The sequence below is a fragment of the Zingiber officinale genome, chromosome 1B, assembly GCF_018446385.1.
Source record: "Zingiber officinale cultivar Zhangliang chromosome 1B, Zo_v1.1, whole genome shotgun sequence".
Lineage (NCBI taxonomy): Eukaryota > Viridiplantae > Streptophyta > Magnoliopsida > Zingiberales > Zingiberaceae > Zingiber > Zingiber officinale.
Genome location: NC_055986.1, coordinates 2815003 through 2834246, shown reverse-complemented (window position 1 = coordinate 2834246; position 19244 = coordinate 2815003). Strand labels below are relative to the sequence as shown.

At 39.0% G+C, this 19244-nt stretch overlaps 1 protein-coding gene across 10 annotated transcripts; it reads left to right on the top strand.

Annotated features, from left to right (window-relative positions):
- The first annotated feature begins 292 nt into the window (after positions 1-292).
- Positions 293-14762, top strand: LOC122046902. 10 transcript variants are annotated; one of them, XR_006130419.1, is made up of 8 exons: positions 293-561; positions 2029-2151; positions 2306-2381; positions 2499-3555; positions 8930-9052; positions 13260-13327; positions 13408-13444; positions 13854-14762. XR_006130419.1 is itself a non-coding variant. In XM_042607853.1 (5 exons), the coding sequence occupies exons 3-5, from the start codon at positions 2337-2339 to the stop codon at positions 8974-8976; spliced, it is 1149 nt and encodes a 382-aa protein (XP_042463787.1). In that variant the 5' UTR covers positions 293-561; positions 2029-2151; positions 2306-2336; the 3' UTR covers positions 8977-9233. The 10 variants fall into 10 exon arrangements, 2 of the variants coding, with proteins under 2 accessions (XP_042463787.1, XP_042463814.1); XR_006130418.1 differs by lacking the exon at positions 13260-13327; XR_006130421.1 differs by lacking the exons at positions 13260-13327; positions 13408-13444.
- Positions 14763-19244: the final 4482 nt, after the last annotated feature.

Here is a 19244-nt window from a genome sequence, read left to right as displayed (position 1 = left end):
AAAATTGTGCCCTAGCTCGCCACGAACACGACAGGCTCGTGCGCCTGCTGAGCCGCCCTCTCTCGATGTAAGGTCTCCCAATCGTTAGTTAAGGAATTTGAATAAGGTAAAATGAAATTGATAAATCAATATCTCATGAGCGACAATAAAGGAAATCGTCCACCAAATTTTCTTAGGAAATTTAAACGAACTGGTACGACATCATGAAACTCTAAATAAAGGGATTAAATGGGAGTACCCTAGGTTAGGGATTCATTGCCCTAGGTATTAAAACCTAGGTATAAAAGCCTAGTTCAACCATTTCCCCCGCACCCAGCTACTGTGCCAAAAAAAAAAAATCACCGCCTCACCTCTTCAATCACTCACTGGACTCGATCGAACGGGTCACCAAGTTCAGAACCATGTTCCAACATTTCCCCATCTCGGCGACTTCACGGGAGCATCGTGGTCGGGGAGTCCAGCGAAGACCACTGACCACTACGACTAGGGGAAGGGTTTCGTCACGAGAGACGCAGAAGGGAAGACAAGTATATCTAATTGTGTTGACACGGGATCCCTAAGGTATAGGAGATGAGCTCCGGTGGTTTGTAAGGATCGTGACGCAAATTATACGATGATGTTTTGGTTTTAGCCGAGGTTTCAGCGTTTCTCTTTGATTTGATGATGGTTTTTAAGGCTATTTCTTGTAAACGTGATTGTCGTGAGGTTTCATCCGGATGATGGCTTTAATTGGAATGTTGCGTGCTTTTATCATGATGTGGGTTTGGCTTCCAATGCGAATGTGCTTCATACCGAGAGATGTTGCGTTGATTTGTTTCCGTTGATTGGGTGTCTTTACAGTGGTGTACAGTTTCCAATCGAGCTTTCATTGAATTCTTGCTTGTTATTTTTCTGGTTTCTAGATTTTCGCCTGTGAATTCTGTTATTGTTGGGGTTCGTTTGCCGTGGATTGTTTGGTTTTGGGAGTTCTCGGTTGTCGATTGGTTATGGGAAGGTTCGGTTTTGTTTTCCTCCGGGTAGTGGAAGCTGTGAATATTCTTGCAGGAAACCTATTTGTTAGAATGTCCAAGTGAGAGATTAAGTGAATAGTGTGGGGTTTTCTATGGAGTTCGATTTTGGATTGGTTCTGTGAGATCTCTAAGTCGATTTAGAGCTTGATTTGTTTCCTTCTGTGATGTATGGCGTCTTTGGTTTTCTTCAAACAGTTGGGGATTCGGGTTATTTTTAATTCAAAGTAATCTTGTTCTGGTTCCTTGAAAGTGGTTAAACTACTTCGGTAGATGACTTAGGTGGTGGCAGAAACTTCGGTTGATGTTTTGGAAAGTTGATCTAAATTCTATCTACTGTTGAGGTGTCGTAGATTTAATGATTTCTTCCTTAAGTTCATAGTTTTGCATTATTTATGCTATGGCCAGCATGTTAAGATTAGAAAATGTTTTAACATGTGGCAAGTAGAAAGCTTTTCTATAAATATTCGTTAGATAAGCATGACTGTGATAAGAATAGAGTCCATTTTCCTTTTCTACTCATGAATGACTGCAAAGAATGATATTGTTTACTATTTATGTGTAATTGTAAAGAATGATACCATTCATGTATGACTGCAACAAATGATAAGGATAGTTAAGTTTATTTACTGTAGCTAATAGAATGAGTATGAGCATATGTGGTAGTAGTACGGGATGGGTGACCCGGGATGAGCTCCGGGGAGAGCTCATCCAAACTTGACTGATAAATTATATATGGTAGCTTCGGCTATATGACTGACTGCATGATCTCTAAGAGGTACCTCTAGGTTCATGGGACTGTTGACTGACACTAATTGTGGTTACCGGATATGTGACATATTCACTCTAGTAGCTATGTAGTGTCACTGGTACATGCTTATCATTTTCTTATATTGTATTTAGGATATGAACTGTTTCTCTATTTGACTTTTAGTTGCTATCTCTCTTACTTTAAGGATGTCTTGTTCTACATAATGGATTGTACGTGCTGTGCTGTAGACTCATGATGCCTACATTACAGGTGAGGATGTGTCTCCGGATACGACGGATGACCTACGGACGGAATAGATGAGGAGGCGTGATGGACGCATGGTACTGTCCGTTGTCCGGGAGTGCGAGAGATTTTTGTTTCTTTATCATTCGGGTGAGGAATGTTAAGGAGTAATTGTTTTTATCGATAAACATTTGTTGATACAGTCATGTCTATTGGTTATGTTAGTTTCTTGATAGTACTGCCATATGATCATTCCATTAGTAGTTGATGAGAGAGATTTAAAAAAAATCTGGGGATGTTTCAGTTGGAATCATAGCACACTCCTAAGGGACATCATGCGCCAGCCATCTCGTCAGGAACTCGACTACTTCATCCAACAAGTTTGTAAGATTTACGTTATTATAGTTCTTCATTTAATATGATAGCTAGTACTGCTATGATTGATATACTGATATGTACTTATGGGACACACATGAGATTAAAATGGAATTATACAGGTTATGGCTGGTCGAAGGAACAATGGTGATATAGGTGGTCAGAACAACCAGTTTCTAGAGGGACTTACTGCACTTCTACGGGAGAAGAATCGTATCCATGGGAAACAGATTCAACATCTATTGCAGGCTAGGGAACAGGAGAGCACACCTAGACGTCCTACACCTAGTGCGCACCCGGTCCACAAGCAATTTCGGGAGCTAGGACCGACGGAGTTTAAAGGCACCACAGATCCGATCGTTGTAGAAGGATGGATTCGATCTCTAGAGATGATTTACGACTTCATACAACTCACGGATACAGATAAGGTCAGGTGTGTGATATTTATGTTGCAAGATGATGCACGGGTATGGTGGGAAGGTGCACGGTTGACAGTGGATTTGTCTACGTTGACATGGGCTGATTTCAAGGAGGTATTCTACGGGAAATACTTCACCGCTGACAATAGAACTCGGTTGGCAAGGGAATTCTTAGAACTTCGCCAGGGAGATCTGACGGTGGAAGAGTATGTCAGAAGGTTCGAGAGGGGACGCTACTTCGTACCCATGATTGCCAGCCAACCAGTTGAGGAGTTGAAGCACTTCACTGAAGGATTGAGAGCTGCCATTCGCCATGACGTCAGACTAAGCCGGGTCACCACATTCAAGGAGGAAGTTGACCAGGCACTGATGTCTGAAAGAGACAGGAACGACATGGTCAAGGAAGCCCATAACAAGAGATTGAGTTATCAGGGAAGGGATCAACAAGAGCCGGGCAAGAAGAAGTCAGTTTCTAGCCAGTATCAGGGCAAGCAACCACCTAGACAGACACAACCACGTCCTCAGTTTCAAAAATCACAACCAGCTGAAGGTACTGCTTCCAAGGTTGAGAACAAAGTCCGGTGCCCCAAGTGCGAGAAGATACATGTTGGACAATGTCTAACGGGTACTGATGTTTGCTATATGTGCAAGAAGCCAGGGCATTTTGCAAGGGACTGTCCTCAGCTCAAGGAGCCAATCAAAGGAAGGGTATTTGCCATGACCCAAGAGCAGGTGGATTTAGACACAGCTATTATCACAGGTATGATTTTTGTTGCCAGTATACCAGCTTATGCATTAATAGACTCTGGTGTCACTCATTCATTTATATCTGCGATTTATATTGAAAAATTGGGCATTACACTCTGGGATATAATATTTCTTTGCCTTCTGGGGAGGAATTATATAGTAACAGGGTGGTAAGAAACTGTCCAATAAAGATGCAAAACCATATGGTGAGTGCAGAACTTATTGTGCTGGAAATGGTGGAATTTGATGTAATCCTCGGAATGGATTGGCTGACCCAGTACGAGGCAGTCATCGATTGCAAACAACGGACCATTAGGTTAAAGCTACCTACCGAGGAATTCTTCATTTTTCATGCAGTCCCAAGATCGACCCTTCCTCACATGATTTCAATGTGTAAAGCTCGACGAATGCTAAACAAGGGGTGTGAGGGCCTCTTAGTCAATATCACGGTTAAATCAGAGACCCAACGACCAAGATTGGAGGCAGTGGAGGTAGAGATTTTCCGGAAGTGTTTCCAGAGGATGTTGCAGGGCTACCCCCGATTTGGGAGGTGGAGTTCGGAATAGAACTAGTACAAGGAACGACACCGATGTCAAAAGCACCATACCGATTGACGCCTATTGAAATGAAAGAATTGAAGGAGCAGTTGCAAGAATTGCTGGGTAAAGGATTCATTCGACCGAGCGTGTCCCCATGAGGAGCACCGGTGTTGTTTGTACGCAAGAAAGATGGGACTATGAGTCAATGCATCGATTACCGAGAATTAAATCGAGTTACAAACAAGAACAAGTATCCATTGCCCAGGATCGATGACTTGTTTGATCAGCTACAAGGGGTAACAGTGTTTTCGAAAATCAACTTGAGATTAGGATATCATCAGATGAAGGTGAAGGAGCAGGATGTGCACAAAACAGCATTCAGAACCCGATACGGGCACTATGAATTTCTGGTTATGCCATTCGGACTTACTAATGCCCCGGCATCATTTATGGACTTGATGAATCAGGTTTTTCACTCCTACCTGGACCAGTTTGTTATCATCTTCATTGATGATATACTAATCTACTCCCGAAGTCACCAAGAGCATTATCTGCATTTGACAACAGTGTGGCAGACGTTGAAAGATCATCGGTTGTACGTAAAATTTAGCAAGTGTGATTTTTGGTTGAATCAGATACCCTTTCTAGGGCACATTGTCTTAGGGAAAGGGATAAAAGTGGATCCAGCCAAGGTTGAGGCAATCCAGAATTGGGATACACCAAGGAATGTTACTGAGATTCGGAGTTTCTTGGGGTTGGCAGGCTATTATCGAAGGTTTATTCAGAACTTCTCCAGGATTGCTCTGCCTTTGACCTCGCTGACTAAGAAGGGGGTAAGATATGAGTGGACAAATTAGTGCAAGGAAAGTTTTGAGGAGTTGAAGGAAAGATTTACGACGTCACCAGTGCTTGCGATACCGGATGGTTCTGGACGATTTGTGGTATACACGGACACCTCTAAAACTAGATTAGGGGTTGTGCTGATGCAAAATGGGAAGATCATTGCATATGACCCACGTCAGTTGAAGATGCATGAGCAGAATTATCCCACACATGATCTGGAACTAGCGGCAGTTATTTTCGCTTTGAAGATTTGGAGGCACTGTCTTTACGGGGAACGATGTGAGATTTTTACAGACCACAAGAGTTTGAAATATTTCTTCACACAGAAGGAGCTAAATATGAGACAAAGACGGTGGCTGGAACTAGTGAAGGACTATGATTGCAACATCGACTACCATCCGGGTAAAGCCAATGTGGTAGCTGATGCATTGAGTCGCAAATCTGCAATGTTGTTGCAACTAACCACACAACAGTAGTTGATAACGGAATTTCGATGGTTGAGTTTAGAGGTAATAGCACCAAAAGAACAGCTTAGACTGTCAGCATTGACCATAAAATCAAATCTACTGGATCAAATTAGGAAAGGGCAGATGATGGATCAATAGTTAACTGAATGGAAGCAGAGGGATGAAGAAGAGGGACAGACTATTTACACGACAGTGGATGGAATTGTGCGTTATAAAGACCGAATCTGGGTGCCTAAGATGGGGTCACTATGAGAGGATCTCATGAATGAAGCACATACTACCCCCTACTCTGTGCATCCTGGAAGCACCAAAATGTACAGGGATATGCAATTACTATACTGGTGGCCAGGTATGAAGAAAGACATAATCAAAGTAGTACATGAATGTCTTACATGTCAGTAGGTAAAGACCGAACATCAGAGGCCAGCAGGACTACTAGAACCACTTCTGATACCCATCTGGAAGTGGGAAGAGGTCTCCATGGATTTTGTAGTGGGACTACCAACCTCACCTAGGGGGTCAAACGCAGTGTGGGTTATCATGGACCGATTGACAAAGTCGGCGCACTTCTTACCAGTAAAGACCACATTCACAATGACACAATATGCCGAATTGTATATACGGGAGATAGTGCGGCTACATGGAATTCCGGTCCAAATTGTGTCAGATAGAGACCCAAAATTCACCTCCGAGTTTTGGTAAAGTCTGCATCGTGGAATGGGTACCAGGATCACTTTTAGTACCGCATTTCATCCCCTGACGGATGGCCAGTCTGAACGAGTGATTCAGATTTTGGAGGACCTACTACGAGCATGTGTAATGGATTTCAAGGGAAATTGGGAGTCAAAGCTGCCTCTGATAGAGTTCACTTATAATAACAGTTATCAGGCCATAATAGGTATGACTTCATATGAAGCATTGTATGGAAGAAAGTGCAGAACATCGTTGCATTGGGATGAGGTCGGAGAGAGGGCAGTTCTGGGCTCAGACATTGTAACCCAAACAGTGGAACTGGTGGAGAAAATTCAGAACAGAATGCAGACAGCGCAAAGCCAGCAAAAGAGTTATGCTGATCAGCGACAAAGAGATTTGTAATTTTTAGTAGGGGATCACGTGTTCCTTAAAGTGTCACTAATGGAAGGGGTATGAGGTTCGGAAAGAAAGGGAAGCTCAGTCCAAGATATGTTGGGCCTTTTGAGATTCTAGACAGGGTTGGAACTCGAGCGTATCGGGTTGCTCTACCACCAAATCTCTCCGGGGTACACAATGTGTTTCATGTATCAATGCTTAGGCGATACATTGCTAATCCATCTCATGTGATCAGTCATGAGTCCATGCAGTGGGCGCCAGATCTGACCTATGAGGAACGGTCAAAACAGATCCTTAATCGCCATGTCCAAAAACTGAGGAACAAGGAGATCAAGATTCAAGATGGTGACGATCCTATGGGAAAATCAGCAGATGGAGGAGGCCACCTGGGAAACTGAACAAGATATGCACAACTGATACCCTGAAATATTTGGTAAGTCAAATTTCGAGGACTAAATTATTTTTTTTAGGGGGGGGGGGGGAGAATTGTATGGTCTCCCAATCGTTAGTTAAGGAATTTGAATAAGGTAAAATGAAATTGATAAATCAAGATCTCATGAGCGACAATAAAGGAAATCACTCACTAAATTTTCTTAGGAAATTTAAACGAACTGGTACGACATCATGAAAATACTAAATAAAGGGATTAAATGGAAGTACCCTAGGTTAGGGATTAATTGCCCTAGGTATTAAAACCTAGGTATAAAAGCCTAGCTCAACCATTTCCCCCGTACCCAGCTACTGTGCCAAAAAAAAAATCGCCGCCTAACCTCTTCAATCACTCACTGGACTCGATCGAACGGGTCACCAAGTTCAGAACCCTATTCCAGCATTTCCCCATCTTGACGACTTCACGGGAGCATCATAGGCGAGGAGTCCAGCGAAGACCATCGGCGGCTACGACTAGGGGAAGGGTTTCTTCAAGAGAGACGCAGAAGGGAAGGCAAGTATATCTAATTGTGTTGACACGGGATCCCTAAGGTATAGGAGATGAGCTCCAGTGGTTTGTAAGGATCGTGACGCAAATTATACGGTGATGTTTTGGTTTTAGCCGAGGTTTCAGCGTTTCTCTTTGATTCGATGATGGTTTTTGAGGTTATTTCTTGTAAACGTGATTGTCGTGAGGTTTCATCCGGATGATGGCTTTAATCGGAATGTTGCGTGCTTTTATCGTGATGCGGGTTTGGCTTCCATTGCGAATGTGCTTCATACTGAGAGATGTTGCGTTGATTTGTTTCCATGGATTGGGTGTCTTTATAGTGGTGTACGGTTTCCAATCGAGCTTTCATTGAATTCTTGCTTGTTATTTTTCTGGTTTCTAGATTTTCGCCTGTAAATTCTGTTATTGTTGGGGTTCGTTTGCCGTGGATTGTTTGGTTTTGGGAGTTCTCGATTGTCGATTGGTTATGGGAAGGTTCGGTTTTGTTTTCCTCCGGGTACTGGAAGCTGTGAGTTTTCTTGCAGGAAACCTATTTGTTAGAATGTCCGAGTGAGATATTAAGTGAAGAGTGTGGGGTTTTCTATGGAGTTCGATTTTGGATTGGTTTTGTGAGATCTCTAAGTCGATTTAGAGCTTGATTTGTTTCCTTCTGTGATGTATGACGTCTTTGGTTTTCTTCAAACAGTTGGGGATTCGGGTTGTTGGTAATTCAAAGTAATCTTGTTCTGGTTCCTTGAAAGTGGTTAAACTACTTCGGTAGATGGCTTAGGTGGTGGCAGAAACTTCGGTTGATGTTTTGGAAAGTTGGTCTAAATTCTATCTACTGTTGAGGTGTGGTAGATTTAATGATTTCTTCCTTAAGTTCATAGTTCTGCATTATTTATGCTATGGCCCAGCATGTTAAGATTAGAAAATGATTTAACATTTGGCAAGTAGAAAACTCTTCTATAAATATTCGTTAGATAAGCATGATTGTGGTAAGAATAGAGTCCATTTTCCTTTACTACTCATGAATGACTGCAAAGAATGATACTGTTTACTGTTTATGTGTAACTGCAAAGAACGATACCATTCATGTATGACTGCAACAAATGATAAGGATAGTTAAGTTTATTTACTGTAGCTAATAGAATGAGTATGAGCATATGTGGTAGCAGTACGGGATGGGTGACCCGGGATGAGCTCCGGGGAGGGCCCATCCAAACTTGACTGATAAAGTATATATGGTAGCTTCGGCTATATGACCGACTGCATGATCTCTATGAGGTACCTCTAGGTTCATGGGACTGTTGACTGACACTAATTGTGGTTACCGGATATGTGACATATTCACTCTAGTAGATATGTAGTGTCACTTGTACATGCTTATCATTTTCTTATATTGTATTTAGGATACGAACTGTTTCTCTATTTGACTTTTAGTTGCTATCTCTCTTACTTTAAGGATGTCTTATTCTACATAATGGATTGTACTTGCTGGGTTGTAGACTCATGATGCCTACATTACAGGTGAGGATGTGTCTCTGGATACGACGAATGACCTACGAACGGAGTAGACGAGGATGCGGGATGGACGCATGGTACTGTCCGTTGTACGGGAGTGCAAGAGATTTTCGTTTCTTTATCATTCAGGTGAGGAATGTTGAGGAGTAATTATTTTTATGGATAAACATTTGTTGATACAGTCATGTCTATTGGTTATGTTAGTTTCTTGATAGTACTGTCATATGATTATTCCATTAGTAGTTGATGAGAGAGATTTAAAAAAAAAATCTGGGGATGTTTCACTCGACAACAAGCTAACAGTGGCGCCGTCGAAGCTAGGGTTCGCAGATGAGCCTTGCCCTTTCCTGTTGGAGTTTTTATGAGCAATCAGAATATTGACATTAATTTTGAGATTTTCTTTGCTGTTAGGTTTTCCCTGCTGCGCCCTCAAATATTTGTGTTGAAGGTCTCCCTCACCACGCTGCGCCAAGTTGTTTCCTACACTTGTTAGCTTGCTCAGCGGAAATACAAAACAAACAAGCTAAACTAAAGGCAAGAATAAGAAAGAATGCAAACCGCTAACAAGCTCGTTTACGTGATTCGGAGATAACTTGCTCCTACTCCACGGCTGTCCGTAAGGTGGACGATCCCTCAATCCGTCGGTGGATTAATCCCCAGAAACTCTGGCTAGCACAATTCTCCTTGTCGGTGGAGAAATCTCGCCACTACTCGATCAAGAGCACTTGGATTGCTAGAGCACTAGTTGACTACTAATTAGAGGTTACCCACCACTAATTTCGTCAAGTATAACCAAACTCCCAAGCTTTGGTTATATAGGCCGCGGGTTGAAAACCCCGCCTATCAGTCGATTGCCAAAACTTGCAGTCGACTGCCCTCTGTGGAAATTCGACCGTTACATCACAACGGCTCGATACCAGTCGACTGCTAAAACTAGCAGTCGACTGGTGCAGTCGACTGCTAAAACATGCAGTCGACTGATCCACTCTAACCGAACGAACAGAATCATTCTGTTCGCACCCAGTCGACTGCTAAAACATGCAGTCGACTGCTACAGTACTGCTATAGTAAAGCCCTAAAACATGGATTTTACTCCGAGTACAATCTCTCGTGCACTCGTATCCTCACCCTTATGACTCACTTGATGCTTCTTTGCAGCCTTGACCTCTTGCCTTTAAGCCTACTTCCTTTGGCTCTCGTCCCTCGGATGCATTCAAGCCTGCGGCTCGTCCCCAATGTCATCCTTCGCGTATGCTTCGAAGTCTCTTCCCTCGGCCCTTGTCCTCGTTGCCTTGTCCACGGTCCCTCGGATGCTCCATCCTTCATCATACCCGAAGCCATCAACCTGAGTCACATGTGTATCCTGCATACCTGCACACTCACATACACATATCAAATACAAGGGTGAACCTAATTTAAACCCTTTGCCCAAACACCAAAACATATAGTCGTACGGACCATTGGGATTGCTCCAACACCAAGTTCCTTCTCATTTGATGCACACACATCTTTTTTTCCTTCCCAATATGTTATAATGAAGATTGATTGAAACAGAGACTCATGCTTGCTAACTTGTATCTACTACATTGTTGCATTTAAATCTACTAGTACACGGATATATATTCTAATAACATTGAGATTTTTTTTTTTCATGCTCTTTGTTGATATCTTTAGGCATAAGCTATGTGCTAAGTAAAATGGTTTCCTGAAATTTGATTAATGTAAGCATATTATTTTAAAAATTCTTGATTGAAGTACAACTAAGGGGCCAACCATAAAGATATTTGTAAAACATTTCCTTCTATATCATGGTCCACTAAGTTATTGTTATTACTATTTGATTTGGTCATCATTTTTCTAGAAGTATGATAGTAGTACTGATTAGATATTTTTGATTGAAGCAGCTAAAAATTTGACAAATTATTAAATATTAGAAATTGAAATTGAAATAAGTTGTATTTTTTATCAAATAGTTCAATACTTGTAATTTTGAGTTTAAATTGAAATAAGATGTAGTTTTTATATATTTATCTATTTATCTATTCTCAAATATAATGTGACATTCCCAGAAATAGAAGAAAATAGAGTTGATAATCAGGAATATATTCCCCAAGTTGCAGATGATCGAAAACCAAAAATTGAGATGAAATTCTCATCACTAGAGGAGACATATTTGTTCTATAACCAATATGCACGAGAAGCCGGATTTAGTTCACGGATAAACACAAGCAAGAAAAATAAGATGACAAATGAAGTGATGTGGAAACAAATTGTATGCTTTAAAGAAGGATATACAAATCTAATACGGAATGCTAAACATACAAAATCTGATCAACTGATAAGGGAAAGAGCACGTGGCACAATTAGAACGGGTTGTAAATCAAATATTGTATTTGTCAAGAAATAGACAGGACCTAGTTGGGTTGTAAGTAACTTCATAAAAACACATAATCATCCACTCTCAACTCCATCAAAGGTGCATTTGCTACGCTCACATCGTAATATTTCGGCAGCCAAGAGAACATTGACTAAACAGTTTTCAGAGGCCAATGTACCAACTTGTCAACAAATGAGATTATTAGAGATAGAGTATGGAGGGCCTGAGGGGGTAGGTTGTACAGAAAGAGATATTAGAAATTTTGAAAAAAAACTAAGAGATGAACAAAAGGGTATTGATGCCGAAACATTGATTGAGTTATTTACATCTGAGCAAGAGAAGAATTCAGCTTTTTTTCTTTGATTATAAGACTGATTCAGATAACAAATTTAGTAAGTGTTTTTGGGTTGATCATGTATCAAGGAGGGTATACAGTGTATTTGGTGATATCGTTGTATTTGATACGACATATAACACCAATAAATATGGCCTAATTTTGACATCATTTGTAGGAGTTAATCATCATCATCAGACAATTATTTTTGGTTGCGGGTTTCTTAGTGATGAGAAAACTGAGTCTTTTGTTTGGTTACTTAAGAAGTTCATAGAAGCTATGCCTAAAGGTCCGCCAAATGTTATCATCATTGATCAAGATCCTGCTATGACGAAATCCATTGCACAAGTTTTCTCTCAAACAGTGCATCGATATTGTTTGTGGCACGTACTGAATAAATTCCCAGATAAATTACACTCTTTGACTTTTCAAAATCACTATTAAAGCATAAAGAATGTTATTGTAAATTCTACAACACCTGATGATTTTGAGAAGTCATGGGGAGAGGTTATCAAGTGTGCTAACTTGGAGAAAAATGATTGGGTGTCATCGATGTATAAATTGCGACACAAGTGGGTGCCATTATATTTTAGACATATATTTTGTGCTGGAATGTCAAGTAGTCAGAGATCTGAAAGCTCACATTCATTTTTTAAGAGGTATATTTCAAATAAGAATTCATTGATGGATTTTATCACCCGTTTTAATAGAGCACTGAGACACCAAAGACATAATGAGTTAATTGCGGATCATATTGATATGAATGAGCATCCCAAGATTAAGATAAACTAGCCAATGGAAACTCAAATGGTTAAGTTGTACACAAAAAAGAAATAACTGGAGTTTCAAAGTGAAGTGGGTGAGAGTCATGGTTATTATGTGCAATAAGCATTTGCAGGAGTTGACTCAGTGGTTTACCATGTGATGAAATTTCAAAGTTGTTCTTCCTCCAAACCAAAGGTTCTCACCCATGACAAACAGAGGGATTATATATCGTGTAGTTGTACGAAATTTGAGTTTGAGGGCATTCCATGCAGGCATTGTTAGCATTTTTTTGTATCAATCAAGTGTTTTATTTGCCTAATACGTATATACTCAAACGATGGACACAAGATGCAAAGGTTTGATAAATCTTATTTTTGGGGGAGCAAAAAGATCCAGATCCAGAAAGGTTTTTGATGTCGAGACACTCGAGATTATCCTATAAAGCTTCATTATTAATTGATAGTGCATCTTTAACTGATGAGGGGACAAACTTCTTAGATGAATAATTTGATTGTATCTACAACAAAATTCAAGAGATGAACATTATTAAACCATGTGGTGATGGAAGTAAAAGGAAGAAATCCATAGATGAGGGCCTTGGTATTATTGATCCTTCTTCAGTAAGAACTAAGGGATGCGGGAAGAGATTGAAATCATCAAAGGAGAAGTCAATCTCAAAGTCCAGGATATGTTGTGGATGTGGATATCGAGGTGTGTCACATGACAAGCGCAACTGCCCAATTTTACAACAAAGGTATGTGTGTCAATTAATTTTGCATTTTTATTATAATTTTACTTGCAAACTCAAATTCTTTTTATTTTATTACATTTTAAAATTATGACGATGTGTTGATTGTTAGATCAACTAAAGATAATCATCATAACAACATTGATGACACAAATGAAACAAATTTGACATCTATCGCTGGTACTATCAAATTTTATTTTTTTAAATCATAGTGGTTCATTGAGAAAATGAAGTTAATAATTATATTTTTTTTGTTGCAGATTCTAACAACATGCACTAGGATATTTATAATCAGAAGTGAGTGCCAGCACAAGTTCTAGCTATCATTTTCCTTCTTTAGTGACAAATAGGCTGATACTTGACTCTTGATTTATTCAGGAAATGCTTTAAATATTTTTTGCCTTCTAATTTTGTAATCCTTTTAGAAGTATTTGTATCGCAGTAAACATCATAGAAGTTATTCTAATCACAATTTTTCTGAACCATTTTATCTGAATCATATATCATATATCACATTCCCTTCGTTAGCACAATTGGGAAGTACATTTCATCTTACTTTTATTGAGCTAGTTTAGTAATGTAAATATAATTTCTAACTTGCTGTTTGTCAACCTTTGCCATCCAAAGTCTTTTTTATAGTGAAATATTGGAATTGTGGACCATTTATTATAGCTTTATATTAATCATTTGCAAAATGTCCTTTTAGGTTGGTGTTGCGGAACTTGAAGTTGCAGTTGAGAAAATAGCACTCACTTCTGACTTTTTTATTTGGTGTCCCTTTTGGAACTTTTTCATAGTGGTGTGTTTGAAGTTAATTGCTCGAGGATGTAAAAGTTCAGAGTATCATAGTTCCGGGTTGACCCGACCCATTTATTGATCACTTAAGCTGGTGCGGCCCACTGGGGCGGGCCAGACGACTGCACAGTTGACATTTGGATCACACAAATCCCAGAATTGGTTTCTCAGTCGCCGACATTTTCTTATTCGCTGGAGAGTGGTCTTCGTCGAAGCTTGCTGGCGGAGATAGGCCGATCTAATTTTCCCGACCAGGACGATCTGTGCTCTGGGTCTCGCACAGCGAATTGATGCGACGATCGAATGCACGGGCATTGACAGTCGACCCGATCGACCTCCCGCACAATGAGCATACTCAAGCCCCATCAGCTCCGTCGCCCTTCGCCTCGCGCACATTCTCCTTCCTGTACCCCTCGCGCTTCAAGCATCTTCGCCGTGCCGAAGGTGGCGCCTGCCTCAGCGCATCCCTGCCCGGATCCATTCTCGCCGCCGAGCTCTTCTGCCTCTCCATCGCCTGAATAAGCCTACTATTATGCTTGGATTAGATGATGGAAAAGTAGACTGCCGTTAACTTGAACTAAAGAATTTCATTGAAATGCAAACTATCAACATTGCTGTGTTTGCATGAAAATATGAATCTTTTCATAGAGATTAGCGTTCTGTATCTTGATCTACATTCATTTCATCGTGCTGATTTTGTTGTGGTACCAGAAATTGTTGTCGGAAATAGGGGAAACTAAATCACAATGATTCATTTCTTGGAATCTCTTGTTCATTGACTTTATTTAATCGTTGAAATCAGAATGGCATTGTTTAGTTACAACTTTTCTTTATGATAATCTTATGACTTGAATTTTATTGCGTATTTTTGCCTTAATTTTGTGATAATCTTCATATAATTGCTCTTCACTTCTTCAACAATGAAATCCATACCACTGTTTTGTCTTTTATTTTTCACATAGTAGCATCATTATTTACCATATTCAATTTTTGTATATAAGACAAATGCAAACCATGGTGGTAAAAGGTGAATACCTTCGCCCCCAACACCCCCGTCAACGCGTCTTAGAGTTAATATGAAGCAGATAAATCATGGACTGCTACTAGCCTTTTGAATAATGATTAACACATGAGAGAGACATTTATCTTAATTTTACCGAAATTCAAACTCCAAATCTTATGATAATAACATCTCATATGTTAATCATTAGACTATCATGAAAAGACTAACATAAATACAAACCATGTACTTGGAGTTGGAGTAGAATGTTGATGGATAAAGGACAGTAAATGAACTCTTTGCATGCATGTACAAATACTAATATATATTCAAGATGATTGTTTATTTAAGTAAGATGGTAACTTGGATAACTGAGAAACAAATCCTTACAGACAACAAAATCATCCTCAGATCTTCCTCTAGTTTCTTTTGCATGCATCTGGCCTTCTGTTAATTGTTGATTACAGCAGGATCATTGTTCTTCCATCCTGATATGATAGAACAATCTATAAGAGCATCAGCAACGATCGTGGATGGGATCAGATCCTTTTTGTACTCTTCGCTCAGTCATTGTGTTTGGGTCAAACGGTGATGGCCCAGCAGTTGAATCCTCCCTTGCATTGAGTTTCTCAGAGGACATACTAGTGTTTCTGAGGTAACGTGCCCTATCAATCTTTTTTGTGTTCTTCCTTCCATCTGAGGACCAGCTCTACGTTCCTGATGTCATACACCTTCTCTGGTATGCAGGCTAAAAGTAGCATGTGAAGCCTTTGTGAGCTAAAGTCCATTGATGCCTCGGAAATAGGAGATAAGAGACACTTCTTTGGTTGGAACTAAAGCCAGGTTCTATCCTTCATGTGCTGCATTCATGTAGGTATGGTCCTCTCCCATATAAGATATAAACGGATTTTGGACTAAAGAAAAAAAAATAAAAGCACAAGGGCCACAAAACAAGTAGATGATTCAGATTCACCTCAATGTTTGCTACCTAATCGTTTTAGAAGGTTATTGTGTTCAAAGGATGTCCATATATTTTTATAAGGGCATGATATATTAATTATTTTAGACCTAGGTTCTCATGACTTTGCTTTTAGACTTTTTCTAAAAGGTTTCATGCCAATGGAGATATCCTACATTCTTTTAAATCTAAGATCTTTACCAAATCTTTCTAATATGAGATTTTTATTGAAGTCCAACAATCTTCCTCCCAAACAAAGGACCACAATTACTCTCATGGTCTGAGACTCGCTCCGGGCCTACCCCCAACTTCGTACGAGGCCATTTCACATGGTATCTGGTTTGAATCATGACTCTGATACCATTTGTTATACCCAAAGGATGTCCATATATCTCTATAATGACATGATATTGTCCACTTTGGACCTAGACCCTCATGGCTTTGCTCTTGGGTTCTTTCCAAAAGACCTCATGCCAATGGAGATATCCTATATCCTTTAAAACCCATAATCTTTATCAAATCTTTCCAATATGAGACTTTTATTGAACCTCAACAATTCTCCCCTCAAACGAAGGACCACAATTACTCTCATTATCTGGGCCTCTCCGCGAGTATCTGGTCACCCTGACCTCCCCGCGAGCATTAGGTGACCTTTGACCTGCTTTGGGCATTCCTGCGAGTATCCGTCCACTCTTGACTCGCTCCGGGTCTCCAACGACAATCACAAGAATCATGTAATGTGTACTTCATAAGTCACATTAATTTGCTGACTGACAGTATCTCGACCCTTAACTATTCTCCTTTTGTATATCTTTGTCTTGTTGCTCCGCATGATCTCTTTCTCTTTTTCTTTTCTTTCGCTTTAGAGTTTGAGAGGTGTTGCTCCCTCTCTGCGCAACAATTAGTATCTGAGCATTAGATCACCTTTGACCTGCTTCGGGTCTCCCTGCGAGCATTCGGTTACCCTGACCTGCTCCACGTCTCCTAACAAGCATCCGGTCACTCTTGACTTGATCCAGACTTCCCCGCAAGCATCTAGTCACTTTGACCTACTCCGGGTCTCCCTACAAGTATCTGGTCAATCTGACCTACCCCGGACTCACCCCCAACTTCGTTCAAGGCCACCCCACATGATATCTGGTTTCGACCATGACTCTGATACCAATTGTTGTGCCCAAAAAATATCCACATATTTCTATAATAGTATGATATTATCCATTTTGATTATATATCCTCATGAATTTGCTCTTGGACTTTCTCTAAAAAGTCTCATGTCAATATAGATATCCTATATCCTCATAAATTCATAATTTTTATCAAAAAATTTTTTAATGTGGGGGGTTTATTGAACCCAACATAACTGTTGTCAGGCATGTATAAAGACGGTTTCAATTTACTCACTGCTAAGTGTGTCTTTCAACTGGTTCCCTAGTCCCCTATCAATTCCTCCCTTACCAAGCAATCACTAAAGAAAGTCTCTCTTTACCTTTTCTCTGATCATCTTGAGCTTTATAAATTCCCGTCAAAAGCATTGCTTCAAAAACAATACCACTTAGCGTTTTGTGCTAAATTAATTTTCTTTTACCGTTTCTGTGTGATTCCTGCACTACGCCTCACTGTTTTTGCCCCTTTAATTTTCTAGGCTCCAAACCTCGTGTTATATATATAAAACTTCTGTACTAAAGCAAAAGAGCAACAGTGGAAGTGGCTACTTTCCCGGCTCACAATGCAAATTACAAAGAAATATACTGCTTCATGCAACTTATAAATTTATGAGCCATTATGCAGAAATTCTTAATACATCGTGTAGCTGATGTAAATTAAATAGGAATATGATTTTCACTTTGAATTAAAGCGAAGTAGGAGAGAATAGTAAAGTGGGTTATACTTTACCAGATGATTTCTCTTGTTTTCAGTTGCAAATGTACAATATTTTGAACAAGTTTGATATTCAACACATTAATAGATTGTTTATATTCGTTCCTTTCATGTACAACGTTAGATGAATGAGAGAACATTAATTTTATTTGAAAAGTTATATTATGTCTATAGTTATGATACTAGTTGTGTTATTATTATTTTTTTAAATAATTATTGAATCCAGTTTTAACTAAATTATAACTAATACAAGTTTCATTCATGCAAAGTTTGCCCACTTATCTTATTCTGCTGAACTTCTGTTGCTCTCAATCTTCTTCTCCAGGACATAGAACTGGAGCTCATCCATCAGTTTTAGAAAATGATAAATACAAAATATTTATTTAAAAGTTTAATTATGGCTCCAACGCAAAATATAAAAAATATAAAAAAATATATTATAAATAAGTCAGACAGATGGGATGTTGTATATTAGGTATAAAGTATTTGGGGAGCAATAATAACATTGAATTATTAATTTACAATTGTAGGTCTATTTATAATTGAATAAGAAATAAATATTTTGTAAATCAATTTTTGATTTTATTAGAATTAACTTACATATATAAATAATTTTTTAATTTAAAAATAGAGAAAATGGTTTAAAACTTCCTAATAACAAACTACTCTTCCTTCTCAGTTTTCACAAAAAGTTGGGTAATTTTGCATGCACTCCCCATTGATAAACAAAACTTTGCATGCAGTCCCCACCCATTAAAATCTTTGTTTTCACTCCCCAGTTAAGCATCTTTACCAAATTGCCCATGATATTTTTAGGTACAAAAAGTCTAAAAATCAGTATAAATCCTCTTAAATTGAGTATATTAACTTAGAATCTAGTATATTTTCTATCAAATTGAGTACGATTCTAAACCCTAAACCCTAAACCCTAACCCTAAACCCTAAACCCTAACCCTAAACCCTAAAGCCTAAAGCCTAAACCCTAAAAAATAAGAGGAACAATTTTGATAGAAAATATACTCGATTTTTAATATAAAGTACTGACTTTAAGAAGAATTATACTCATTTTTGGACTTTTTGTACTCAATTTTGAAAATTTTGTACTAAAAAATCTGAGGGGCAATTTAGGTATCAATATTTGCATGAGGGAGTTGAAACAAGTAATACTTTGCATGCAGGGAGTGGAAACAAAGTTTTTTGGACATGGGGATTGCATGCAAAGTTAACATTATGATTGAAGATTTTTCTCTAATTTACTCCAAAAAGTTTGTTTCCGCTCTTTATATGTAAATTTTTCTTTACTTCAACTTCTTGATACACATCAATTTATTTAATTACCTTATTTTTTATAGATAAGAAAAGATTATAAGAAAGTATAATTCTTCCTAAGTTTATTATATTTATATTAAAATTTAATATATTTTTTATTAAATTGAGTATTTACGGGATAAAATCAGGTTCAGCGG

Bases quoted from the DNA above. Each gene is read 5' to 3' on its own strand.
- LOC122046902 (XM_042607853.1), top strand. From the start codon at position 2,337: ATGCGCCAGCCATCTCGTCAGGAACTCGACTACTTCATCCAACAA. The intron at 2,382-2,498 runs GTTTGTAAGATT...GGAATTATACAG, and splicing joins TCGACTACTTCATCCAACAA to GTTATGGCTGGTCGAAGGAA. The intron at 3,556-8,929 runs GTATGATTTTTG...CCTACATTACAG, and splicing joins AGACACAGCTATTATCACAG to GTGAGGATGTGTCTCTGGAT.